Genomic DNA, 27,798 nt, shown 5'->3' on the forward strand with positions numbered 1-27,798 from the left:
ATCTCAGCTCCCTACAACCTTCGCCCCCCACCCCTCCAGGTTCAAGAGATTCCCCTGCCTCAGTCTCCCGAGTAGCTGGGATTATAGGCACCGGCCACCACACCTGGCTAATTTTTGTATTTGTAGTAGAGACGGGGTTTCACCACGTTGGCCAGGCTGGTCTCGAACTCCTCCCAAAGTGCTAGGATTACAGGCATATGCCACAGTGCCCGGCCTAGGAGATTATTTCATTCATATAATGGATACTGTTCAAGCCCAAATAGCCTCAGATGAGGGCGCACAAACTACAGTCCAACAATGTCAGGTTTGTTGACTCATTGCAATGAAGAAAACTACACTTTTGTGTGTATGTGTGAGACTGAGTCTTGCTCTGTGGCCCAGGCTGGAGTGCAGTGGCGTGATTTTGGCTCACTGGAGCATCTACCTCCCGGGTTCAAGCAATTCTCCCTCCTCAGCCTCCCTCGTAGCTGGGATTACGGGTTCCCACCACCACACCTGGCTAATTTTTGTATTTTTAGTAGAGACAAAGTTCATCATGTTGGCCAGGCTGGTCTCGAACTCCTGACCTCAGGTGGTCTGCCCACCTCAGCCTCCCAAAGTGCTGGGATTTCAGGTGTGAGCCACTGCACCCAGCTGAAAACTACACTGTTGTGTGTCTCAGCAAAGGAAAAGACAGTTATTAAAGGACTCTAGGGAAGGGTGGAGTTCAGATGAAATGTAAATAAAGTTATGTTTTGGGCCAAGTGGGGTGGCTCACACCTGTAATCCCAGCACTTTGGGAGGCCAAGGTGGGTGGATCACCTGAGGTCAGGAGTTCGAGACCAGCCTGGCCAACATGGCAAAACCCCGTCTCTACTAAAAATACAAAAAATTAACCAGGTGTGGTGGTGGACCCCTGCAATCTCAGCTACTCAGGAGGCTGAGGCAGCCTCCACCTCCTGGGTTCGAGACCATCCTGGCCAACATGGTGAAACCTCGTCTCTACTAAAAATATAAAAATTAGCTGGGCGTGGTGATGCGCACCTGTAGTCTCAGCATTGCTGAAAGATCCTTTATTTCAGTGCTAAAGTTCTTTGCGGCACAGAGCATCTATTTCCAACTAATTTTTACTTTCTCAATGTCTTGGGGCATTTCAGCCCACTTACCACTCAGAACCCAGGTGAAGAAAGGCTACATGTAGGGAGGTTGACAGGGCAGCAAATGGTGCCACAGAAGGTTTTGAAGGTAGAGAATGGAGCCAAGCATGTAGCCAGACTGGCGGGAATTTATCTAGTGATTAACCATTGGTTGGATGGACCAGGAGGAGGCTGGCGGCAGGGTCGCCAGTGAGGGGTTTCCACGGAAAAGCAGGCATGCAGCGAGGGAGGGTCGTGAGGTGCCTGTTTCCACACACTCACCTTTTGCATCCTCTTAAACTGCAGGTTTCTGGGATAATTCAAGGCCATGCTTGTCATGTAGGAATCTTCCCCAGAGTTAGTTAGGGTAATGTTCAGGGTCAGCTCCTTTGTGAGACCCACCACCAAATTCTGCCTGCAATGTTACAGATAAAAATGTTACAGTTTATTTAATCTGTAAAAATGTTGATGCAATAAAATAGTACTTTTTTTTTTTTTTGAGGCGGAGTTTCGCTCTTGTTACCCAGGCTGGAGTGCAATGGCGCGATCTCGGCTCACCGCAACCTCCGCCTCCTGGGTTCAGGCAATTCTGCTTCAGCCTCCAGAGTAGCTGGGATGACAGGCATGCACCACCATGCCCAGCTAATTTTTAGTATTTTTAGTAGAGACGGTGTTTCACCATGTTGACCAGGATGGTCTCGATCTCTTGACCTCGTGATCCACCCACCTAAGCCTCCCAAAGTGCTGGGATTACAGGCGTGAGCCACCGCGCCCGGCCTTGACTTTTTTGTTTTTGAGACAGAGTCTCAGTCTGTCACCTAGGCTAGAGTATGGGTGCAGTGGCACAGCAATCATGACTCACTGCAGCCTCCACTTCCTAGGCTCAAGTGGTCCTCCCCACTCAACCTCCTAAGTAGGTGGGACTACAGGTGTGTGCCACCATGCCTAGCTACTTGTTGTATTTTTTGTAGAGACAGGGTCTTGCCATGTGGTCCAGACAGGTCTCGAACTCCTGGGCTCAAGTGATCCACCTGCCTTGGCCTCCCACAGTGCTGGGATTACAGGCATAAGCCACCAAAGACAGCCCAGAATAGTACCTTCTTAACTAGCTTCTTAGGTAAGCTGCCTAAGGAATAGAGTTAGCCTAGACATGCTTCCTCTCGATGTAACCAACAGCTGGACTGCCACACCCATCTCAGTTGCTGCACGAGAGGACGATAGTAGCTGCCATGTATTTTGTGTTTACCACATGCCAAGGACCGCACTTCACATGCTCAACCCTCACCGTACCCCCGTGAAATAGTATGGCTACTCTCCATTTTACAGAATAGGAAACAGAAGCCAAGACAGGCTAATTAAATGCCTCAAGTCCAGCAGCTTCCAAAGAGTTGAGAAAATTGTGCCCAATCAAGACTCGGGGAACTGTGTTCTTCCCCATATACGGCAACTCCGGCCAGCAGGCCATCAGAATCACGAGGCAGACACAGGATTAGTCGCCAGAGAGGACTTTTTTTGTTTCTTTTGTTTTGCGTTTCCTTGATACGGAGTCTTGCACGCGAGCCCAGGCTGGCGTGCAGTGGTGTGATCTTGGCTAACTGCAATCTCCACCTCCTGGGTTCAAGCAGTTCTCTGCCTCAGCCTCCCAAGTAGCTGGCATTACAGGCGCCTACCACAACGCCCAGCTAATTTTTACATTTTTAGTGGAGATGGGGTTTCACCATCTTGGCCAGGCTGGTCTCAAACTCCTGACCTCGTGATCCACCCGCCTCGGCCTCCCAAAGTGCTGTGATTACAGGCGTGAGCCACCACGCCCCGCCCCCCCAATCCTCTTTCTCCCAGCAAGTCACTATGACCCCAGATGAGGTACTCTACGACACAAATTCATCCATGCCACAAATACTTATGGGGCACTGCTTGGCACCAGAGACGAGTGTGCACAAGACATACCGTCCCACCTCCTTTCTCGGTCTCAGTTTCCTACCCACAAAATCATTCAGATTCATTCAGACCCTTCCAATTAAAAGGCAGTGGTTTAAGACACGAGTCCACGCGGCCTGAAAAAGAGGGAGCTGGGGTATGTGAACGCCTCCTCCGGGACACTGAGGTGTCACGGGGCCCCAGAACGCAGAAGCGCTCTCAGTAGTTGAGATTTACAGAAAAACATATTAGCAACACCCAGAAAACTTGTCCACCTGAATTGTCCAAAGATGAAATGTGCAGACCTCGGAGGCAATGCGACGTGTGTTTTGTTCTCATTGTTTGGTTTTGGTTTGATTTTTTATCCCAGCCAAGAAGAGGACTGATTAACTGGAGGGAGAGACGGGAAGCAGAGACAGTTAGAGCCTGCTGTCTCCACCAGAGGATGATACACACCTGAAATAAGACAACAGTAGGGGATGGCCGGGCGCGGTGGCACACACCTGTAATCCAGGCACTTTGGAAGGAGAGGCAGATGGATCACTAGAGGCCAGGAGTTCGAGACCAGCCTGGCCAACATGGTGAAACCCCGCCTCTACTAAAAATACAAAATTTCGCCAGGTGTTGTGGCATGCGCCTGTGATCCCAGCACTTTGGGAAGCTGAGGCAGGTGGATCACTTGAGGCCAGGAGTTTGGCCAAGATGGCGACACCCTGTCTCGACTAAAAATACAAAAATTAGCCGAGCGTGGTGGTGGGCACCTGTAATCCCAGCTACTCTTGAAGTTGAAGCACGAGAATCGCTTGAACTCAGGAGGCGGAGGTTGCAGTGAACCGAGATCATGCCAATGCACTCCTGCCTGGGTAACAGAGTGAGGCCCTGTCTCAAAAAAAAAAAAAAAAAAAAAAAAAGACAGCAGTAGTGGAGATGAAAAGAAGTCAGAGACAGTAAGACAAACAAAATGAAAAAGAGGCAGGGGAGGGGGACAGAGGGGTCAGGGATGAGTTCTGAGTTTCTTTCTTTCTTTCTTTTTTTTTTTTTTTTTTTTTGAGACAGAGTTTCGCTCTTGTTACCCAGGCTGGAGTGCAACGGCGCAATCTCGGTTCACCGCACCTCTGCCTCCTGGGTTCAGGCAATTCTCCTGCCTCAGCTTCCTGAGTAGCTGGGATTACAGGCAGGCGCCACCATGCCCAGCTAATTTTTAGTATTTTTAGTAGATACGGGGTTTCACTTTGTTGACCAGTATGGTCTTGATCTCTTGACCTCGTGATCCACCCGCCTTGGCCTCCCAAAGTGCTGAGATTACAGGTGTGAGTCACTGCACCCGGCTTTTTTTTTTTTTTTTTTTTTTTTTTTTTTTTTTTTTTTTTTTGAGACAGAGTTTTACTCTTATTGCCCAGGCTGGAGTGCAATGGTGTGATCTCAGCTCACTGCAACCTCCACCTCCCAGGTTCAAGTGATTCTCCTGCCTCAGCCTCTCCAGTAACTGGGATTACAGGTGTGTGCCACCACGCCTGGCTGATTTTTTGCAGTTTTAGTAGAGATGGAGTTTCACCATGTTAGTCAGGCTGCTCCTGAACTCCCAACCACAGGTGATCCACCTGCCTCAGCCTCCCAAAGTGCTGGGATTACAGGCGTGAGCCACTGTGCCTGGCCGAGTTCTGACTTTCTAGCTCAGATGGCTGAGTGGTGCTGTTACTGATTGAGGGAGGTAACACAGGAGGAAGACCCGAGGACGGAGGAAGATGGAACATGACAAGAGGTGCATGTAGGACAACAAGGCAGAGCTGCTGACATGTCAGCTGGACGCACCGTCCCAGAGCCCAGGCACGAGGCCTGAGTGTTATCGGAATACTTAATAGCGTTGCCGGATCTGAGGCCTAGGGGCCGTTTCAGAGGACCCGGAATGCAAACATTTATGTATGCACATGTGGTCTTCTAAGGAGAGGGGTGCATAGTCTTCATTAGGTTCTCTAGGAGATCCATGTCTTCAGAAAGATCAAAACCACTGAGACAGCTGGAAGCCAATGACCAGGCTGCAGGGATGTTTTTGAAAGAGAAGCGTTTGCTTGCCATGTACCCTAGGGGGCGATGTAGGGCAAGCTGTGTGTGCTGAATCGCTGCTACCCAGTCGCTGGCTGGGAGGTTGGTTCTTGGCTATAATGAATTCCTGGCTGGAAACAGCTGCGCCTGCTTGTTAGGATGGATTCCAGAGCACTTGAAAGTCTTCAATCGGTCCTGCAAATGTCTATGAAAGGGCCCATCAGGACTCGGAGAGCTGCCATCTGCCCCACATATGGCAGCTCCGCCAGGGGGTCATCAGAATCACAATGCAGACACAGCACCTACTCTAGGGAGGGCTTTTTGTTCGTTTTGTTTTGTTTTGTTTTTCCTTGATACAGAGTCTGCCGTTTCCCAGGCTGGAGTGCAGTGGTGTGATCTCAACTCACTGCACCCTCCGCCTCGCAAGTTTGAGCAATTCTTCTGCCTCAGCCTCCCCAGTAGCTGGGATTGGAGGCACGTACCACCATGCCTGGCTAATTTTTTTGTTTTGTTTTTTGTTTGTTTCTTTTGAGACAGAGTTTCGCTCTTGTTACCCAGGCTGGAGTGCAGTGGCGCGATCTCGGCTCACCGCAACCTCTGTCTCCTGGGTTCAAGCAATTCTCCTGCCTCAGCCTCCCGAGTAGCTAGGACTACAGGCGTGCGCCACCATGCACAGCTAATTTTTTTGTCTTTTTAGTAGAGACGGGGTTTCACCATGTTGACCAGGATGGTCTCGATCTCTTGACCTCGTGATCCACTTGTCTCGGCCTTCCAAAGTGCTGGGATTATAGGCGTGAGCCACCATGCCTGGCCAATTTTTGTTTTTTTTGACAGAGACGGGGTTTCACCATGTTAATCAGGCTGGATTCAAACTCCTGATCTCGTGATCCGCCTGCCTCAGCCTCCTAAAGTGCTGGGATTACAGGTGTGAGCCACTGTGTCCAGGCTGGGAGAGCATTTTAGGGCCACCACATGTCTGAACCCAAACTCCTGTGCTTGGCAACACCATCATTCTGGAATTCAGTGTGGTCTAACAGAACGTCTGCAGCGATGAAACAGGTGGCATCCGTGCCACCAGCCACCAGCGGGCACTGAGTATCTGAAGTGTGGCTCCCGTGTTCCCACGAGCTCAGTGTTTCCTTGTGTTTAATTTTAACTCATGTAAGTGCCAACACCCAAGTGTGGCTGGTGTGTTGGACGGCGCAGCGCCGCCGTAGGCTCGGGCTGGGGGCTCCTTCCTCACTCCGCCTCACTCTGTCAGCTCTCGCTTCAAAACATTGTGGGTTCTCGCTTCAAAACGTAAACCCCGTCATTGCTGGGACCTGGGTCCCAGCCCCCATTGCCTCTCACCTGAGTGGTTGCAATGGGAGCAGGCGTGGCCCCTCCTTCCGCCTTTGCTCCCGGTCTCTCCTCAATTCATCAGCAAGAAGGGTCTTGCTGAGCTCCAGGATCACATCACTCCTCCCACTTCACAGCTCACTGGCAAAAAAGCCTTTCTCCCTCCCCGTTTCTCCCCCTCCCTCATAACCCCCGCCTCCCTCCACTGCAGCCCCTGGGTCCTCGCCCTGCTTCCACCTGCCAGGCAGGCTCCCGCCCCAGGGCACCTGCAGCTGCTCTTACCCCAGACACCCACCCACAGAGCTCATTCCCCAACCTCCTCCTGTGTGTGTCCCCCTCCCTGACCACCCCATTGACAACTTCAGCCTCACCCCCACCCAGAACTCCCTCCACCTTCCCTGCTTCTTCAAAGTTCATCTCACCAACACAGAATTGACTTTCTATCTCCTCCCCCTAAGACCACCAGGAGGGCAGGGGCCTTTGTGTTGTTCACAGAAGCATCCCCAGCACCAACAGTGCCTGGCATAGAGCGGACGGTCCAGAAATGTCTGCCCAACTGATGAATGACTTTGGCGGAAGAGGTGCGCCAGGAAACAGGTCACCTCTAACTCAGGTAGAGGTCATCCTAGCCGTGAAGAACACTGGGTAGCATTGTCCAGGATGCCAAGAGACCCAGGTTCAAGGCCACCGGATGGCCCATGCAGGGCCTCAGCGGCTGAGCCTCCTTCCTGATCTAAAAAGTGGGAAGACGGATCTCCGTCTTGCCTCCCTCGTGGGGTAACTGGGGACATAATGAGATAAACGCAGAAGCCGTTTGTGGGCCACGGGAAGCGGGGAAGGGAGTGTGCAGTGCGTCCTGATGGGGGGTTCGCCCAGGCAAGCATTTGGGGGACGTTAACTGCAGGAAACCGAGGGCTGCTCCCAACTCACTGAGAGACGGTGGTGGCCAACTGTAATTCTGCAACACAAAACAGCTTATTCTTGCAGTCCTTTTCATAGGGCAGCTGTAACCAGACAGAGAGAGTCCCGATCAGTGAGGCCCCACCTTCCCCAGCAGCCCTGCCTCTGAATGTTCTCCTTAGGGTGCTTCGGGCTGTGTCTCCTGCTCATCCGGAGATGGGCAGCGACTGGGAGGTGAGGGACGCAGGCTGGGATTGCACGTACACGGCCCGAAAAACAGGGACAGTGACATTCCTGGATCTGTCCTATAACATGGGCACACTGGCCAGGTGCAATGACTCATGCCTGTAATCCAAGCACTTTGGAGGCCAAGGTGGGTGGATCACCTGAGGTCGGGAGTTCAAGACCAGCCTGACCAACATGGTGAAACCCCGTCTTAAAAAAAAAAAAAAAAAAAAAATGGGCACCCTTGGCCTCTGGCCAAGGTCAAAACTAGGGTGACCTGCATGGAATGTGTGATGTGCCCATTATATTCACATCATGGGAATTAAGCAGCACACACAGCTCACGACTTCCAGCATTTGGGGAGCAGACAGCTATGTGAAGAGAAGCTTCCTTAGTCTTTTCGGGTGTAGGCAGAAATGGGGGCTACCTAACCGAATATTGTTAAGGTCCAGGCCTCAGAGTTTCTCTTCCTTGTGGCTAGACATCTCTGGGGTTTGTGTGTGTGTGTTTGTTTGTTTGTTTGAGACGGAGTCTTGCTCTGTTGCCAGGCTGGAGTGCAGTGGCATGATCTCGGCTCACCACAACCTCCACCTCCTGGGTTCAAACGATTCTCCTGACTCAGTCTCCTGAGTAGCTGAAATTAGAGGCACCCGCCACCACGCCCAGCTAATTTTTTTGGTCTTTTTAGTAGAGACGGGGTTTCACCATGTTGACCAAGTTGGTCTCAAACTCCTGACCTCAGTTGATCCACCCGCCTTGGCCTCCCAAATTGCTGGGGTTACAGGTGTGAGCCACGGAGCCCAACTTGGCTAGCTGTCTCTGTAAGCTATTTCCCTTGCAATCTTGCCTCCACATAACCAACTCATTCCAAAAGCCACATTTAAAAGGCCCCCATGGAGGCTGAAAAGCTCCTTTTCACGTTTTAAAAAATTCCAGTTTTCTAAAGTAGCTGGGTCTGTTTTTTGATTATGAAGAAAGGCAGCTCCTCGGCTGGGGGGCCTCTGCGTTTCTCTCCCGGCGGCCACCTCCAGAGCTTTCTGCAGGTCTGTTACCATGGCCTAGGATGGCAATAAGAGCCCCGGAGCCTGAAAGGGGACTTTCTACTTCCTGGGGAAGGGAGGCAGCATTTGCAGAAGTCAAAGCCTGGAGTTCTAGCTAAGTGGGTCAACAGTTTCATGCAGGGTTTTTTATTGTATTTTTAATATAGCAAAGTAGCCTGATATTTTCCACCCAGCCCCAGTGAAAGAGAATGGGGTTAAGCCAGCTAGACGCCCAGCTGGGACACATTCTCTGGTAATAGCGATGTGCCTAACACCACGTGAGTTCTCCTCACCCATTTCACAGATGGAGTAAATTTTAAAAAATCTCTTTGCCGTAGCATAGTAGTCATCTCTGGTTAAGGAAAGACACATAAATAGATGTTAAGCAGAATATCATCTCAAGGCATCTCACCACAAAATGAGATGTGCTTATTAATTACACAGGCAAATCACACTAGAAATGGGACAAATCCACACGAGGTGCCTCCTGAGATGGTGTACTGAGAAGGACACAACTTAACTTCTGTGATATTCCTGCCAAAAATGCGTAACCTGGCCAGGCATGGTGGCTCGTGCCTGTCATCCCATCCAAGGCAGGTGGATCGCCTGAAGTTAGGAGTTCAAGACCAGCCTGGCCAACATGGTGAAACCCTGTCTCTACTAAAAATACAAAAAAATTAGCCGGGCATGGTGACACATACCTGTCATCCCAGCTACTCTGGAGGCCAAGGCAGGAGAATTGCTTGAACCCAGGAACTGGAGGTTGTGGTGAGCTGACATTGCACCATTGCACTCCAGCCTGGGCAGCAAAAGTGAAACTCTGTCTCAAAAACAAAACAAAACGAAATGGGTAAGCTGACTCTATGAAGAAACATCAGACAAATTGAGGAACATTCTATAAAAGGACTGGCCTGCCTACACCCTTCAAAAACATGAATCTCATCAAAAGACAAGGAAACATGAGAAACTCTTCCGGATTAAAGGAAGTAAATGACAACAGAACACGATGAAGGATCCTGGACCAGAACATCTTTTTCTTTTGCTATAAAGGGCATTAATAGGACAAAGGCAAATTTTGAATAAAGTTTGTAGATTAGATAATAGTATTCTATCAATGTGAATTTCCTGATTTTGATTATGGTACTACGTTAAGACAATGCCTTTGTTTTTAGGGAAATATATATTGAAGTTTGTTTGTTTTTGAGAGATGGAGTCTTGCTCTGTCTCCCAGGCTGGAGTGCAGTGGTGCAATCTTGGTTCACTATAACCTCCGCCTCCCAGGTTCAAGCAATTCTCCTGCCTCAGCCTTCTGAGTACCTGGGACTACAGGCTCCTGCCACCACACCTGGCTAATCTTTGTATTTTTAGCAGAGTTGGGGTTTTGCCACGTTGGCCAGGCTGGTCTCGAACTCCTGGCCTCAGGTGATACGCCCACTGCAGCCTCCCAAAGTGCTGGGATTACAGGCATCAGCCACGGCTCCCGGCTGACAAAAGTTTTTTATGATACTACCCGCCTGTCTGAACTGCACTGATGGGCACCAGGAGGAGAGGCAGGGGCACAGGCTTGGTGGGGCCATTCAGCCTGAAGGCCCTGGCAGGGCATGAACAGGGAGGGTGCCAAAGGGCATCCTCTCTGCAGCACAAGACAGAATAGCTCCCATCTAGCTCTCACAAGGGACCCCCACCACTGTGTCATCAGAGCTCCCTGCCAAGTGAGGTCCCAGGATGCAATGTATGCCTGTGCGTCATGAAATATGCAGCAAGCACTTTTGTGAACATAAAGCCACAGCCCCAGAGACAGATGGAGACCTGTGTTACCCACGGGTGACGCCCCCCACACATGAACACCATCACAGGGGCTCAGTTTCAGATTTGTACAGTGAGGTGCCCAAATGCTGTCTGAAGACACTCCCTCCCAGTTCTAACGTTCTCGGAAGTCGTGGGGGCAGTTGCTTTCTGTGGGATCGACTCTCAAGAGGGCTGGTACTGGCTGAGGGTAGAGTCACCTGGAAGATGGCAAAGGCTTCAGTGTAGTGGTCGAGGATGGGCTGGGGACGGTCCCTCTGTCCCTCAGGGGTCTCAAGTTGGTAGCTGACCTTGATGCTGGCATTGGAGAAGGAGTCCTCCTCATGGAGCTGTGAGGTCACCATGGAAGGCAGGGTTAGAAGAAGATGACAGGAAGAATGCTTTTCTTTTCTCTGTTAGAGAAAAGACAGAGACTTGCTCTGTCACCCAGGCTGGAGTGCAGTGGTGTGATCTCAGCTCACTGCAACCTCCGCCTCCTGGGTTCAATCGATTCTCCTGCCTCAGCCGCCCGTGTAGCTGGGATTACAGACGTCCACCACCACGCCCGGCTAATTTTTGTATTTTTAGTAGAGACGGGGTTTCACCATGTTGCCCAGGCTGGTCTCCAACTTCTGATCTCAGGTGATCTGCCCACCTCGGCCTCCCAAAGTGTTGGGATGACAGGCATAAGCCACCACGTCTGGCCCCCCCCTTTTTTTTTTTTCCCCCAGATAAGGTCTCACTCACTCTGTCACCCAGGCTGGAGTGCAGAAGCACCGTCATGGCTCAGTGCAGCCTCAACCACCTAGGCTCAAGCAACACACCCACCTCGGCCCCCCAAAGTGCTGGGATTCCCAACCTAAGCCACCGTGCCTGGCAAGGACACCTTCTACTTTCATGTCATCGTAAGAAGAAACAAACAAGAAAAGTGTTGAGTCAGAAGTCCTAAGCATCTTCCAAATAAGCCAGGCTGAAGGGATGTGTCCTTCCAGCAAGCTGCCTAGGGCTTTGGGAAATCTCCTTCAGTCTAGCTGTGTCTCACAGCTCTTTTTGAAAAAAATTTTTATTACAATTCAAGATGATGTGTCTCATAGCTCTGATGGTTCTCACCCTGGTCACAAAGTGGTAAAGAACTGGCTTAGACAGAGGAGAGGGGTCACGGTCACGCCTGCGTTTATCAAGCTGTTTCTTTTTTTTTTTTTTTTTTTTTTTTTGAGATGGAGTCTCGCTCGGTCGCCCAGGCTACAGTGCAGTGGCTCAGTCTCAGCTCACTGTAACCTCCACCTCCAGAGTTCAAGCAATTCTCCTGCCTCAGCCTTTTCAGTAGCTGGGATTACAGGCGGCACCCCCACGTTCAGCTAATTGTTTTGTTTTTAGTAGAGACGGGGTTTCTACAAGTTGGTCAAGATGGTCTCAAACTCGAGACCTCAGGTGAGCCGCCTGCTTCGGCCTCCCAAAGTGCTGGAATTACAGGCATGAGCCACCGCGCCCGGCCTGTTATTGTTATTATTATTATTTTGAGACAGAGTCTCTGTCCCCCAGGCTGGAGTGCAGTGGCATGATTTCAGCTCACTGCAACCTCTGACCCCTGGGTTCAAGTGATTCTCCTGCCTCAGCCTCCCGAGTAGCTGGGATTACAGGTGCCCACCACCATGCCCAGCTAATTTTTGTGTTTTTAGTGGAGACAAGGTTTCATCACGTTGGCAGGGCTGGTCTTGAACTCCTGACCTCAAGTGATCTGCCCGCCTCGGCCTCCTAAAGCGCTGGGATTACAGGCGGGAGGCACCGAGCCTGGCCTGCTATGATTATTTTAATCACCTCATTTGTAGATCCGGGTATGTGCCCCTCACTGCGTCACCTCAAATCCTTTCTCAATGGCACAGACCCCTCCAGACTCCCATCCAAACTCCTCCGCTTACCTCTCCCTCTGTGCGGTTGAGCTGGAGGAGCTCACAAAGCTGGGACCCGCTGCTCCACTCCCTCAGGCGGCCCCGACAGGCGCTCTCATCTGAACATTGCAGCCTTTTCCTCTGCTTCCCCACATCCACGTCCAGTGTGAAGTTGAGAGATGCCCCTCTGAGGCCTGGGAATGAAGAGCAGGCCTTCCCGATAAGGTGGGGATGAGCCGGCCGCAGACAGAAGGCCCCCAGCCTGAGGTTCCTTGTGACCCTCCTGAACAGTGTCCCCATGCAGGGACTTCCTGGGGCTGGACCCCTGAGTTTCTTTTTTTTTTTTTTTTTTTTGAGATGGAGTCTCATGCTGTTGCCCAGGCCGGAATGCAGTGGCATGATCTCGACTCACTGCAACCTCCGCCTCCCGGGTTCAAGCCATTCTCCCGCCTCAGCCTCCCACGTGGGTGGGACTACAGGTGTGTGCCACCATGCCCGGCTAATTTTTGTAGTTTTTAGTAGAAACGGGGTTTCACTATATTGGACAGGCTGGTCTCGAACTCCTGACCTCGTGATCTGCCCACCTCGGCCTCCCAGAGTGCTGGGATTACAAGCGTGAGCCACCTCACCTGGCCGCATTCTTTTTTCAAAGGTATTTTGCTCACTGTCTTCTGACACCTGGCCAGGGTCTCTCAGTGCTCCAGCCCCAAACCCAGAGCAACACATTCCCAGGACCAAGTCAGCCTTCCTTAGGGAAGGAGGACTCGGGAATGGGGTTGAGACTGAAGAAAACAAGGAGGAAGAGAATCAACAAAGAGAATGGAGGGGGACAGAGGGAAACCATGGAGTCAAACCTAAGGACCACAGTGCTGGAAGCACCATGGAGATCCCTGGACTAAATCCCTCACGGTACAGAACAGAACCAGCTCAGCTGGGGAGAGACCTTGCCCAGCGCCGCACAGCCCATCGAGCTCTGTGTCTGGGAAGGGACAGGTCTGTCGTTTCCACCCCCCAGGTGGATAATAGCCTCCCGCTTTGGTAAAGCTGCCCCGCCACAGGAGCCTGCTCTGTGACCTTTGAGAGGCAGAGAGCCATCTCAGAGACTGCTCCTGAGAGAGCAAACCTCCGGGACTGTGGCTGAGGGATCGTTCCCGAGGGGAGCGCTTGGGTGGGCAGTGAATTCCTGGGCTGTGAAAACCGTGCCCCCCACCTCCTTTCTGGAAACAGTCTCCTGATGAGTTTCAGGTAAGGAAAGAGAAACCCAGCCTCGACAGATTATCCAATCCCACCTGGGCCAGAGGCACAGAGTGAGGAGGGACAGAAGGGACGAGGAGAGGACACAGCCAGAGAGAAGGCGAAGGGCACATCCCTGGAGCTCCCGAGCACAGGCACCCACGCGGGCCTGGAGACATGGCTGCCTTTTTCTGAGTCTTTTTTTCAGAAACTCAACCCTTCAACCCTGAGGAAGGGCTCCAGCATCCCTCCTCCCAAGAGTGTCAGCCCTAAGCCCCTCAGAGTGTGGATGTCACATCAGAACACCCTTTTTATTTTTTTTATTTATTTTTTTGAGACGGAGTTTCGCTCTTGTTACCCAGGCTGGAGTGCAATGGCGCGATCTCGGCTCACCGCAACCTCCGCCTCCCGGGTTCAGGCAATTCTCCTGCCTCAGCCTCCTGAGTAGCTGGGATTACAGGCACACGCCACCATGCCCAGCTAGTTTTTTGTATTTTTAGTGGAGACGGGGTTTCACCATGTTGACCGGGATGGTCTCCATCTCTTGACTTCGTGATCCACCCCCCTCGGCCTCCCAAAGTGCTGGGATTACAGGCGTGAGCCACCGCGCCCGGCCCAGAACACCCTTTTTGAGGCAGTTTGCATGTCACAGAGCCTGGAGACAAAGGAGCTACATTCTAATGGAGGGATTTCAGCATCAGGACCTCAGACAAACACCCCCACCCCGGCCCACCCCCACCCTGTCCTCTTTCCCTGCCCCCTACAGAAGCCAAAAAGGAATGACCATCACGCTGGGATGCGGAGCAGCTGGGCCACCTCTTACCTGACTCAGAGCTGATCGCAAAACATAAATTGACATTCACGTTGCTTTTGAATCCGACCGGCAGCGCACTGGGGGTGAAGGCCATGGACACATTCAGGCGAACCACAGGCCGGGAGCTGACAGCAAAGGGGACGGGAGGAGTGACTGCAGGCTCGTGGGTCAGGCCTGGCTGACTGGTTCATGCAGTCAGTGAGTCCATCAAACCTCCCCATGCGCCAGGGCTGCCCTGAGTTTCTGCTTTCATGGGAAAGCACAACAAGCAAATAAACAGGGAAATACTATGTATTGGCAATGCTCTGATTCAAAATAAAATACCCTCGTCCGGGTGCAGTGGCTGGCGCCTGTAGCCCCAGCACTTTGGGAGGCCGAGGTGGGCGGATCACTTGAGGTCAGGAGTTCGAGACCATCCTGGCCAACATGGTGAAACCCCATCTCTACTAAAAATACAAAAATTAGCCAGGCGTTGTGGCAGGCACCTGTAATCCCAGCTACTCTGGAGGCTGAAGCAGAAGAATTGCTTAAACCCGAGAGGTGGAGGTTGCAGTGAGCTGAGATGGCACCACTGCACTCCAGCCTGGGTGACATGACAAGAGTGAGACTCCATCTCAACAACCAAAGTTCTGTAATAAGGACTGGGGGCTACTGAGCCTGGGTGGTCTGAGATGGCCTGACTGATGGGAAGCATTTCGGTTGAGATTTGTTAACAAGCCAGAACCAGCTATGTGAGGACACGGGGCGGAGCGCTCCAGGTGAAAAGCACAGCCAGCGCCAAAGGCAGGTGGCAGGGATGCTTGCAGTTTGGGGAGCGCCAAGGCCCGCGTGCCTGGAGCCTAATTAGTGAGACAGAGGAGAGGAGGAGGAGGTGGGAATGGAGGACTGGGGAGGGCCAGGCCACGAAGAACCCTGCAAAGCCACGGTAAGGAACTGGGATTTTACTCTAAGTGGGGGTGTGGAGGGGTTTCAGGTGCTGCTGTGTGGAGGGTAGAAGCAGGGAAGGCTGCATGCCAGTGTCCGGGGGTGAGGACAGCACCGGTACTGGTGGGTAGCTGCAGGCAGAGCCAACTAAGACGTGTTGATGTGGTGGTAGGGGAAGGAAAATGAGGCATGAAGGACCAGGTTTTCATCCTGTGTTTCTGGGTGGATGATGGCGCCATTTGCCAAGACAGAAAGCCCAAAGGCGGGACAGATTTGGGGGAATGAAGGGTGGGTGGAGATAACAGCTCCATTTTTGTTTTGTTTTGTTTTGAGACAGAGCCTCACTCTGTCGCCCAGGCTGGAGTGCAATGGTGCGATCTCAAGTCACCGCAACCTCTGCCTCCTGGATTCAAGCGATTCTCCTGCCTCAGCCACCTGAGTAGCTGGGACTACAAGCACCCGCCACAATGCCCAGCTAATTTTTGTATTTTTAGTAGCGACGGGGCTTCACCGTGTTGGCCAGGCTGGTCCCAAACTCCTGACCTCATGATCTGCCCATCTCGGCCTCCCGAAGTGCTGGGATGACAGGCATGAGCCACCTTGCCTGGCCAAGAGCTCCGTTTTTAGATGTGTTCCCTCGGACATGTCCGTGAACAGCAGCTGAGAGGTGCTGAGTAGAGCGCAGCAAGTCTGGAGCTTAGTGGAGAGGAGATGACAGACAGGCACTCCACGAGCTCACTGACAGCCACGGGCTTGATGAGTCACCCCGTGATGGGGCGCAGAAACGCGGGACTTCTTTTTTGTAAATTAATTAATGAATTAATTTTTGAGATGGAGTCTCGCTCTGTCGCCCAGGCTGGAGTGCAGTGGCAGGCTCTTGGCTCACTGCAACCTCCACCTCCCAGGTTCAAGCAATTCTCTGCCTGAGCCTACTGAGTAGCTGGAATTACAGGTGCCCACCACTATGCCTGGCTAATTTTTCTGCATTTTTAGTACAGACGGAGTTTCACCATCTTGACCAGGCTGGTCTTGATCTCCTGACCTCATGATCCACCCACCTCGGCCTCCCAAAGTGCTGAGGTTACAGGTGTGAGCCACCACGCCTGGCCTGAAATTCTTAATAATCAGAGCCATCGCTGAGTGCTGTGCTAAATACTTTACCTATATCCACTTGCATAATCCTCATAACTCTGGGAGGGAGGTGCTCTTATAATTCCCACGTAAGGTCTTAGAATGAAATAGCCTGCCCAGAGCATACCGAAAGGACCTAGAGCTGAGGTTCACACCCAGACGGGCAGAGCCCAGAGCCTGTGCTCTGTTATCAGCTGGGCCAGGTGACTCACCACCATGCCGGCTCCCTCCCTCGGCGTCTACTCTGTGCATGGAGCTATTTACAGTGGGGCAGATGGGTGAGGCTGGGCCCAGGACCCCAGACCCACCAGAACACAACTGCCCGGCCCAGAGTGCCCACGGTGATGTCAGCAAGGCCGTCGCCACTGATATCAAAGCCACCAGCCACGGACATGCCGAAGTACTGGAGTCCTGGGGCCACCAGTGAGGCTCTGATACGCTGTGGAGGCAGAAACACAAGGCATGGGGTGAGGGAAGGGAGGGACACAGGGCGGGGAGTCCTTTCACTTTCTGTCCCGGTCAGCGGTCAGCGTTGCAGGCACCATCCAGCCCCAGGGAGCCCCCAGTCTAGAACCAGGAAAGAGGGGACAAGCTTTCCCAGAGGAAGTGGCATTTGAATGGAGCCTTGAAGGGCAGGTGGGACTTGATGGGAGAGAGGGAGGGAAAGAGTGAGGCATAGGGAAAGTGTGGGGCCCTCTGAGAAGCAACCACGGATGGGGTGGGCTGCAGGGGGCTGCGGTACAAAGAGGCTTGATGTGTGGCTTGGGGTGGGGGTGTCAACAAAGGCTCTGTTTTTTTGAAGTGACGTAATCAGGATAACACTTTAGAAATGGCGCTGAAGGCTGGGCGCGGTGGCTCACTCCTGTAATCCCAGCACTTTGGGAGGCCGAGGCTGGTGGAACCTGAGTCAAGAGATCGAGACCAGCCTGGCCAACGTGGTGAAACCTCGTCTCTACTAAAAATACAAAAATTAGCCGGGTGTGTGGCTGGTGCCTGTAGCCCCAGCTACTCAGGAGGCTGAGGCAGGAGAATCACTTGAACCTGGGAGGTGGAGGTTGCAGTGAGCCGAGATCCTGCCATTGCACTCCAGCTTGGTGACAGAGTGAGACTCCATCTCAAAAAACAAAACTAAATAAAATGGCACTGAAGACACAGGGGACAAGATGCAGAGGAGGGGGAAGCTGGGCGGGCTGGGGGGCCAGGAGAGGGATGGCAAGGCCTAAGCTGGGACCATGGTGGTGGGGATGGAGAGAAGGGGCTGGACTTGGGAGACAGCTGGAATCCTGAGGACGTGGGGACTGACAGGCTGTGTAGGGTGGGGGCATGCTGGGGATCATCTGAGGTTTCCGGTGTGGAGTGTGGAGGGGGATGAGGTCTCAGCAGCAGCAGATCTGGGGAAAGCAGGTGCTTTCAGATGAGAGGAAAATGCCTGGGGGCCATCCAGGTGGAGGCGCTCAGGAGGGGCTAGAGGTGGGTGAAAGAGACGTGGAGTGAGAGGCTGGCAGTGGAGCCCCAGGGCACAAGAGACAAAGCAGGGATGTGCTGCGTGGGAGACAGAAGCAAGGACAGAAGGAGAAGCAGTGACCCAAGCCAGGCTGGAGGGACGGGAGGGTGTAGGTCAGGGAGGGAGACAGCTGCTGTCACAACCTCCCCGCACCTGAGGGGCCGAGGTGAGGCCGTGGGCTGGAACCTCCCGCCATCCTGAGTAACTTCCTTCTTTCACTGGGCACTCCCGGCCCCCGGGGGCCTGCCCGGCACTTGGGACTGAAGCCACCTTGGGGCTTGGGTCATCCTGTCTGGGAGAGGTCAGAGCCCCAGAGGAGAGGAAGGAGAGGGCCCGGTGGGTCACCTGTGAGGGGCTGGCGGAGAGGCCGTCCCTGTGTCCATTGTAGATATACACACTGCCGAAGCTGGCACCATCATCTGCTGCAAAACCCTCCAGGGGGGCCCCGATGGCCACATCTGTGAGCTTATCCTGACTGATATCCCCCACAGTCGCCATGGCAAAGCCAAAGCGGGCACTGGGGAACCCAGGGTGCCCACTCAGCATGCGTGACAGGGAGAAGGAACCATCCTATAAAGCAAGCAAACAGCTCAGCCCTCGAGAAGGGGGGGCACTGGGTGCCCACCCCATTGCCACCCAGGAGGCACGCTCACTGGGCTGGTGGATTCTGATTCTCCAGCAGGGAGCCTGAGGCCCACAAAAGGCCAGGGACCTTCCCAAGGTCACACAGTGAGCCCGTGATGAAAGCTGGAGTCCTCCTGCCTTGAGGTTCAGGACCCAGAGCCTGCTCCCCCTACTCCCACAGGCAGGGGTGCCTTGCTGTAAATGGAGGCCTGGGCTTTACTCTTGAGCACGTCTCAGCATCATTGAGGCTCCCTGAGCCCCAGCTTCCTCACCTGTAAGATGAGAGTGGCAGCTGCCTCCCACAGTTACTGTGAGAAATAAGTGAGATCCTGGACGAAATGTGCTTTGGCAGCTATGCAGCTGCCAAAGAGATGTTATCAGCCAGGCGCCGTGACTCACACCTGTGATCCCCACACTTTGGGAGGCCAAGGCGGGCGGATCACCTGACGTCAGGAGTTCGGGACCAGCCTGGCTAACATGGTGAAACCCCATCTCTGCTAAAAATACAAAAATTAGCCAGGCATGGTGGCACATGCCTATAATCCCAGCTACTCAGGAGGCTGAGGCAGGAAAATTGCTTGAACCTAGGAGGTGGAGGTTGCAGTGAGCCAAGATTGTACCACTGCACTCCAGCCTGAGCAACAGAGTGAGACTCAGTCTCGGAAAAAAAAAAAAAAGAGAGAGATTGTCATCAACGACTGCCCTTGGGTAAGAAAGAGGGAGCTGAGAGCGGTGCCACTGTCCCGCCCAGCAGCCATCCATCCTGAGCACCTCCCTGTCACTGCCCACTGGTGCCAAGCAGGGCCAGGGCACTCCCAGCCTCCATCCTCTCTGTACTGGGCTGAATGCCACAGCCTTAGCTGTGAAGATGGTGGCTCTCCCACCTGCTCATTGAGACGGTACACATAGACTCTGCCTTCTTCTCCACGAACGTGGTAAAACGGCGCAGCCACCAGCAAGAGGTCCGTGGTTCCATCCATGTTGATATCCACAGGACACAGCTCAGAGCCAAAATAGGACCCCATCTGCACCAGGGAGGAGCTCAGCTCAGCAGGAGCCCCACTCCTTCACCCTGCAACAAGGCTACAGCCCTGCCACCTGCTTCCTGGACCACCTGCTTCCCGGACCACCTGCTTCCCGGACCACCCAGTCTGGGTCATTACAGGTATTGATCGACTTACGACCTATGCAACTTACGACCATTCGACTTTACGATTACAATCACTAGCCACAACTGCTCTGCGTCTGGCAGCGCAAACGTTGCCCAGCTGGGCGTACAACAGTGCGGACCAGTTTCTGGCAGCACTACAATCTCCACGAGCACCATTTCAACTGTACATATAGCCTACTCAACTTATGACCAAATTGTGTTACGACCGTTTCGCGGTCCCGATCATGGTCGTAAGTCGAGCACTGCCTGTATGTATCATTTGCTCCCTGAGGTACCTGTAGAGCGGATGAGCACAAGCCCAGCAATCAGACACGCGGCCCTGGGCCAGGGCCCTGGAGCGTCACTCCGGAGCCTGAGTTTGACCCAGCCTGGGCCCTGGCCCACTGTGCACCCTGCGGCCCTCCCCTTTCCCTTGGGGCCTCCGATTCCCCATCTGTCACACGGGGTGGAGGCCTTCCCCTGCAGGTACCTGCTCTCCCTCCAGCACCGGCAGGAAGCTGGCCTCTCTGCCCTCCTGGAGCTCAAATACGGCCCCGCGGTGTTTGTACCGTGGAGCCCCCGCGACGTAGGACAGGCTGCAGGCCTTGTGCAGCACAGCCACAGAGTAACCTGCGGCAAGGGTGGTGCAGCTGTTGACGGGGGCTCCCACCCAGCCTCTCTCCCTGGCTCACCGCACCTTCCGAGTCAGGCCTCCAAAGAGGCCTGGGGAGGGGGCAGACTGGGAGAGACTGTCTTTCTCACTACAGTATATCAAAAATCAGCATCCACGAGCACTCTGACTTTGCCAGTCACACGCGACCCCATCACAGATGTGAGGCACACGCACAGTCCTGGATGCAGCTTTGCCCAAAATACTCGTTCACTCACACTCCCCACACTCACACACACCCTAGTGGAGTCTTGGTCTATCACCCAGGCTGGATGCAGTGGCACTATCTCGGCTCACTGCAGCCTCCGGCTCCCGGGTTCAAGCGATTCTCCTGCCTCAGCCTCCTGAGTAGCTGGGATTACAGGCGTGCACCACCACACCTGGCTAATTTTTGTGTTTTTAGTAAAGACAAGGTTTCACCATGTTGACCAGGCTGGGCTCAATCTCCTGACCTCAGGTGATCTGCCTGCTTTGGCCTCCTGTGATTACAGTCGTGAGCCACCTCGTCAGATCACACCACTGTTCTTAATGGAGAGGCCTGCTCTTCTTGTACCTGACAGGCCCTGTCCCTATCCAGGAGGTGGTAGTTCTCAACCTTGGGGTCCCTAACCAGGAACCGCCCCTTGGCCCATGTGACCGACCAGGTCCCGCCCCCATTCGGAAACCTCAAATGCAGCCTGATGCGCAGCCTCCGTGTTCCCATCGGCGATCCCACCTCGGGCCCGCCCTCGCCCAGGTAGCCCCAGGCCCCGCCCAGGTAGCCCCCAGACCCCGCCCTCACCCAAGTAGCCCCCAGGCCCCGCCCTCACCCAGGTAGCCCCCAGGCACCGCCCTCACCCAGGTAGCCCCCAGGCCCCGCCCTCGCCCAGGTAGTCCCCCAGGCCCCGCCCTCGCCCTGGTAGTCCCAGGCCCCGCCCAGGTAGCCCCCAGGCCCCGCCCTCACCCAGGTAGCCTCCAGGCCCCGCCCTCACCCACGTAGCCTCCAGGCCCCGCCCTCGCCCAGGTAGCCCCCCCAGGCCCCGCCCTCGCCCAGGTAGTCCCCCAGGCCCCGCCCTCACCCAGGTTGCCCCCAGGCCCCGCCCTCACCCAGGTAGCCCCCAGGCCCCACCCTCGCCCAGGTAGCCCCCAGGCCCCGCCCTCGCCCAGGTAGTCCCCCAGGCCCCGCCCTCGCCCAGGTAGCCCCAGGCCCCGCCCAGGTAGCCCCCAGACCCCGCCCTCACCCAGGTTGCCTCCAGGCCCCGCCCTCGCCCAGGTAGCCTCCAGGCCCCGCCCTCGCCCAGGTAGCCTCCAGGTCCCGCCCTCGCTCAGGTAGCCTCCAGGCCCCGCCCAGGTAGCCCCCAGGCCCCGCCCTCACTCAGGTTGCCTCCAGGCCCCGCCCTCGCCCAGGGAGCCCCCAGGCCCCGCCCTCACCCAGGTAGCTGTACTGCGCAGCCTCCGCGTCCGCCGCCGCCACCGTCTGGTTCAGGAAGCGGCCCCGGCGGCTGCGTGTGTCGTAGAGCAGCGCCCCTCCCGACCAGTCAAAGGCCCCGACGGCGCCGAGCAGCACCTGCCCCTGGAGGGGACAGGGATGGGGCCCAGATGAGCGGGAGGGACCCAGGCCAGCGCGGCTGACCTGGCTGGGAGGGGCGGGGCGTTCGGTGGCATAGAGCCCGCCTGGCCAGAGATGCAGGCGGGAGAGTGAGATGGCAACCCGGGGCTCCTTGCACTCCCTGCTCCGGGAGAAGCAAGCTTGGTTGCTAAGCTGGCCCAGGTCGGGTCCTGTTGACTGGTCTGTGTTCAGGGGAACGACTGGATATTTGAGCACACAGAAAAAAGTGACCTCCTGCCATAAATATGGCCACTCTTTCCACTATCTCAGTGGTCCAGATTATGGTGAGCGTGAAGAAATGTTGCCCTTTATCCTAAAATGGCTCTTTCAGGCCAGGCGCAGTGGCTTAGGCCTTGTCATCCCAGCACTTTGGGAGGCCGAAGAGGGTGGATCACCTGAGGTCAGGAGTTCGAGACCAGCCTGGCCAACATGGTGAAACACCCGTCTCTACTAAAAATACAAAATTAGCCAGGTGTGGTGGTGCACACCTGTAATCCCAGCTACTCGGGAGGCTGAGGCAGGAGAATTGCTTGAACCTGGAAGGCGGAGGTTGCAGTGAGCCAAGATCGTGCCCCTGCACTCCCGCCTGGGTGAGGGAGCAAGACTCTGTCTCAAAACAAATAAAACAAAATGAAATGGCTCTTTCTTTTTTTTTTTTTTTTTGAGACGGGGTTTCGCTCTTGTTACCCAGGCTGGAGTGCAATGGCGCGATCTCGGCTCACTGCAACCTCCGCCTCCTGGGTTCAAGCAATTCTCCTGCCTCAGCCTCCCTAGTAGCTGGGATTACAGGCACGTGCCACCATGCCCAGCTAATTTTTGTATTTTTAGTAGAGACGGGGTTTCACCATGTTGACCAGGATGGTCTCGATCTCTTGACCTCGTGATCCACCCGCCTCGGCCTCCCAAAGTGCTGGGATTACAGGCTTGAGCCACCGCGCCCGGCCCCCGAAATGGCTCTTTCAGAGGCATCACCACAGGGAGGTCAGAATCCTGAATGGGAGACAGGGGTCCCTGAATCCTAGGTGTCCTGGATCCCTCCCTAGTGGGCAAGCCTGCCTGGTGCTGAGTTGGCCACGTACCTCATCCAGGATCTGGGCACTGAAGCCAATCTGTGCCAGCTGGTAGTGAAGGGCATCTCCAACGGTGCCTGGAAGCAAAGAAGCCCAGTGAGACGGCTGTGGGCTGAGGTGAAGGGAGAAACCGAGTAAGGGGACCCTCCAGTTTGGCCTCACTCCCAGAGGGAATCATGCTTGATGTGACAGGCAGAGCACCCAGCTGACGGAAGAGACCCAGGTCCTCCTTGAGCAGCAACTGTCTGGGCAGTCACACTCTTTCTAGGCTTCAGTTTCCTCATCTGTGAGCTCCTGGGAGAGGGAACTATGCCCCAGTCATCCTTGTTTCTCCAGCACCAGCTCAGTTCATCAGAGCTTCACGAACATTGTGGGACGAAAGAAGGGCTGGGGATATTGTTGCCTCTGTGTGTGTGTGTGTGTGTGTGTGTGTGTGTATGTGTGTGTGTGTGTGTGAGAGAGAGAGAGAGAGAGAGGGAGACAGACAGACAGACAGCGTCTCGCTCTGTTGCTCAGGCTGGACTGCCATGGCTCAGTATCAGCTCACTGCAACCTGCACCTCCCAAGGTCAAGCGACCTGGTGCCTCAGCTTCCCAAGTAGCTGGGAATACAGGTCCTGTGCCACCACACACCACGCCCGGCTACTTTTTTTTTTTTTTTAAAGATGGGGTTTCGGCCGGGCACGGTGGCTCACGCTTATAATCCCAGCACTTTGGGAGGCCGAGGCAGGTGGATCACGAGGTCAAGAGATTGAGACCATCCTGGTCAACATAGTGAAACCCCGTCTCTACTAAAAATACAAAAAATTAGCTGGGCATGGCGGCGCGTGCCTGTAATCCCAGCTACTCAGGAGGTTGAGGCAGGAGAATTGCTTGAAGCCAGGAGGCGGAGGTTGCAGTGAGCCGAGATCGCGCCATTGCACTCCAGCCTGGGAAACAAGAGCGAAACTCCGTCTCAAAAAAAAAACAAAAAAAACAGATGGGGTTTCACCATATTGGTCAGGCTGGTCTCGAACTCCTGATCCGCCCACCTCAGCCTCCCAAAGTGCTGGGAGGGATTACAGGCGTGAGCTACCGTGCCCGGCTAATTTTTTTTTTTTTTTGAGACAGAGCCTTGCTCTGTCACCCAGGCTGGAGTGTGGTGGCCCAATCTTGGCTCAATGCAACCTCTTCCTCCTGGGTTAAGGCAATTCTTCTGCCTCAGGCTCCTGAGTAGCTGGGATCACAGGCCTGCGACACCAGGCCCAGCTAATTTGTGTGTGTGTGTGTATTTTTTTTTTTTTTTTTTTTTTTTTTTTTTTTTGAGACGGAGTTTCACTCTTGTTACCCAGGCTGGAGTGCAATGGTGTGATCTCGGCTCACCGCAACCTCCGCCTCCTGGGTTCAAGCAATTCTCCTGCCTCAGCCTCCTGAGTAGCTGGGATTACAGGCATGTGCCACCATGCCCAGCTAATTTTTTTTGTATCTTTAGTAGAGACGGGGTTTCACCATGTTGACCAGGATGGTTTCGATCTCTTGACCTCGTGATCCACCCGCCTCGGCCTCCCAAAGTGCTGGGATTACAGGCTTGAGCCACCGCGCCCGGCTTTTTTTTGTATTTTTAGTAGAGGCAGGATTTCACCACGTTGGCCAGGCTGGTCTGAACTCCTGGCCTCAATAGATACACCTGCCTCTGCCTCCCAAGGTGCTGGGATGACAGGCGGGCGTCACTGCGCCCGGCCATTGCCTTTTTTTTTTTTTTTTTTTTTTTTTTTGAGACGGAGTTTCGCTCTTGTTACCCAGGCTGGAGTGCAGTGGTGCGATCTCGGCTCACCGCAACCTCCGCCTCCTGGGTTCAGGCAATTCTCCTGCCTCAGCCTTCTGAGTAGCTGGGATTACAGGCACGCGCCACCATGCCCAGCTAATTTTTATATTTTTAGTAGAGACGGGGTTTCACCATGTTGACCAGGATGGTCTCGATCTCTCGACCTCGTGATCCACCCGCCTCGGCCGGCCATTGCTTTTTTTTTTTTTTTTTTTTTTTTTGAGATGCAGTTTCACTCTTGTTACCCAGGCTGGAGTGCAATGGCGCGATCTTGGCTCACCGCAACCTCCGCCTCTTGGGTTCAGGCAATTCTCCTGCCTCAGCCTCCTGAGCAGCTGGGACTACAGGCACGCGCCACCATGCCCAGCTAATTTTTTGTATTTTTAGTAGAGACGGGGTTTCACCATGTTGACCAGGATGGTCTCGATCTCTTGACCTCGTGATCCACCCGCCTCGGCCTCTCAAAGTGCTGGGATTACAGGCTTGAGCCACCGCGCCCGGCCCATTGCCTTTTAAGACCCACAGCGGCTGTCGCTCAGCGCGCACCGGGAACCGCCGCGGGAGACCCCACGGAGGTGGGGGTTGGGGTGGGGGTGGCGGTGGGGTGGGGTGGGGTGGGGTGGGGTTGGGGGGTTGGGGGGCGGAGTCCGCGGCTGGAGCGCAGGCTCAGGCCTCCCGCGGTGCCGCCCGCAGCCTTCACCTTCCATGCGGACAATGTCGTGGCGCAGTTTGCTCAGCAGCCCGTCCAGCGCCTTGTAGTCGGTCACCTTGAAAGCGTGGGTCTCGTCCGGGTCTGAGGCGATCAGGTTCAGCTCCCTCAATGGCCTCTCAGACTTAAATTCCTTCCCCACCTGCACAGAGGCCCCCGGTCGGTGAGTAAGTGCGGCGAGGATCCGCCAGGCCCGGGGAGGGGCTCCGCTGCCGGCTCCTTCCTTCCTTCGCCCTCCTTTCCTTCCCCCTCGTTTATTTTCCCCTCCTTTCCTTCCCCCTCCTTTCCTTCCCCCTCCTCTCTCCCCCTCCTTCCCCCTCCTTCCCCCTCTTTTCCCCGCTCCCTGTTCTGCACACTCTCTGGGCGAGATTCCAGTTTGACCAAACGACACCGGTGCCCCTGAACACAGAGCTCCTCCTCACCCCTGCACAGGCTGTCCCCTCTGCCAGTAGGGCCCCTCCTCCCCTGTGCCCTGGGCCAGCCCCTCCCGTTTGCCTGCCAGGACGCAGCGCGGCACTGTGGCCTCCAGGAACCTGCCTCGGGGTGCTTCCTCTGGATTCCCCCATCGCTATTTGGCCCCTAAGCTGTGGCGACCATGGGGAAAGGAGCCCTCTCAGGGCATGGGGAGAAGAGCGTTTGTGAATGAACAGGATCTGCATAAGCTGCTCACAGAAAAGGCCCATCGACCACCCTGGCTCTTCCCCACCCCAGGCTGTGCAGGCTCCCGGCTCTTACCCCAATGGCAAAGCGCTCAACACCCTGCATCTTGGGAGAGCTGATGACTGTCTCAAGGTCGAGGGGGTCCTCGAATATGCCGCCGTCGGTGAGCACCACCATGACCCTGGATGCCTTTCTCCTGGAGCCGCGGCTTGCCGTGAAGATGCTGTCTCTAAGCAGGAGAGAGTCAGTGATGGAGAGAGCTTTGCCGGCAGGAGGGCTGACTCCGGGAGAGACTTGATTCTCTCAGCTGTGTTAGAAGGGGGAGGTTCACGACCCTCCCAATAGACCCAAAGAGGGCCGGGTGTGGTGGCTCACACCCCTCACACCTATAATCTCAGCACTTTGGGAGGCCGAGGCGGGTGGATGATGAGGTCAGGAGTTCCAGATCACCCTGGCCAACATGGTGAAACCCCGCCTCTACTAAAAATACAAAAACTAGTTGGGCGTGGTGGCACATGCCTGTAATCCCAGCTACTCGGGAGACTGAGGCAGGAGAATCGCTTGAACCCGGGAGGCGAAGGTTGCAGGGTGCTGAGATCGCACCACTGTACTCCACTCTGGCAACAGAGTGAGACTTCATCACAAAAAAAAAAAAAAAAAAAAAAAAACCCACAGAAGGGGATGATGCCACTTAAGGCATGCAGCAAGGCTGGGCGGAGGCAGGGCTGCAGCACAGGTGTTAAGGTGCTGGACGGCAGTCTATTGCTTTTTTGCGTGTACAGGAATAGTAATGATATTGAAATGATGAATAATACTCACATGGCACTTATCACATGCAGGCACTGTTGTAAACACAGTATAGTTTAACCCATCCATCCTTTGCAAAATCTATCAGGCAAGTACTATTATTTTTCTTTCTTTTTTAGAGACAGCGCCTCACTCTGTCACCCAGGCTGGAGTGCAGTGGTGTGATCATGACTCACTGCAGCCTTGAACTCCTGAGCTCAAGCAATCTTCCTGCCTCAGCATCCTGAGTAGCTGGGACTAGAGGCACAGGCCACTGCTCCAGCTGTGAGTAGTAGTTTTCTTCTTCTTCCTCCTCTTCTTGTCTTCTTTTTCTTCCTCCTCCTCCTCCTCCTCCTCCTCCTCCTCCTCCTCCTCCCTCCTCCTCCTCCTCCTCCACCATTTTTGAGACAGATGGAGTTTCGCTTTGTTACCCAGGCTGGAGTGCAGTGGCATGATCTCAGTTCACTGCAACCTCCTCCTCCCGGGTTCAAGCAGTTCTTCCTGCCTCAGCCTCCCGAGTAGCTGGGACTACAGGTGAGGACCACCATGCCCAGCTAATTTTGTATTTTGGTAGAGAGGGGTTTCACCATGTTGGCCAGGCTGGTCTGGAACTCCTAACCTCAAGTGATCTACCTGCCTCAGCCTCCCAAAGTGCTGGGATTACAGGTGTGAGCTACCGTGCTCTGCCTATTTTTCTCATTTTTAAAGCGAGGAAACTGAAGCACAGGGTGGTCACAAAGTCCCTCAGTCTGTCCAAGGTCACACAGATACAAACCAGAGCTGAGAGTTGAACCCAGCCAGCCTGTTCACTGAGCACTCTGCTCTCCTGCCTCTCACAAGAGGAAGTCTTTGGAAGACTTTTTGAAGGAGAGTCTTGAGG

At 54.4% G+C, this 27,798-nt stretch overlaps 1 protein-coding gene across 1 annotated transcript in view; it reads right to left on the reverse strand.

Moving 5' to 3' along the window:
• Positions 1 to 27,798, reverse strand: part of ITGAE (integrin subunit alpha E) — an 87,843-nt gene that overhangs the window by 22,365 nt on the left and 37,680 nt on the right. The window contains exons 9-21 of the mRNA XM_074388365.1: positions 26,208 to 26,361; positions 25,464 to 25,614; positions 22,970 to 23,037; positions 21,713 to 21,854; positions 20,123 to 20,262; positions 19,367 to 19,507; positions 18,204 to 18,428; positions 16,663 to 16,793; positions 14,309 to 14,424; positions 12,283 to 12,446; positions 10,585 to 10,713; positions 7,344 to 7,417; positions 1,398 to 1,530 (exon numbers count right to left, since the gene is read on the reverse strand). Of these exons, the coding sequence (XP_074244466.1) occupies positions 1,398 to 1,530; positions 7,344 to 7,417; positions 10,585 to 10,713; positions 12,283 to 12,446; positions 14,309 to 14,424; positions 16,663 to 16,793; positions 18,204 to 18,428; positions 19,367 to 19,507; positions 20,123 to 20,262; positions 21,713 to 21,854; positions 22,970 to 23,037; positions 25,464 to 25,614; positions 26,208 to 26,361 (1,768 nt within the window). The remainder of the gene's footprint in view (positions 1 to 1,397; positions 1,531 to 7,343; positions 7,418 to 10,584; positions 10,714 to 12,282; positions 12,447 to 14,308; positions 14,425 to 16,662; positions 16,794 to 18,203; positions 18,429 to 19,366; positions 19,508 to 20,122; positions 20,263 to 21,712; positions 21,855 to 22,969; positions 23,038 to 25,463; positions 25,615 to 26,207; positions 26,362 to 27,798) is intronic.

Source organism: Saimiri boliviensis, chromosome 17, assembly GCF_048565385.1.
Source record: "Saimiri boliviensis isolate mSaiBol1 chromosome 17, mSaiBol1.pri, whole genome shotgun sequence".
Taxonomy (NCBI): Eukaryota; Metazoa; Chordata; class Mammalia; order Primates; family Cebidae; genus Saimiri; species Saimiri boliviensis.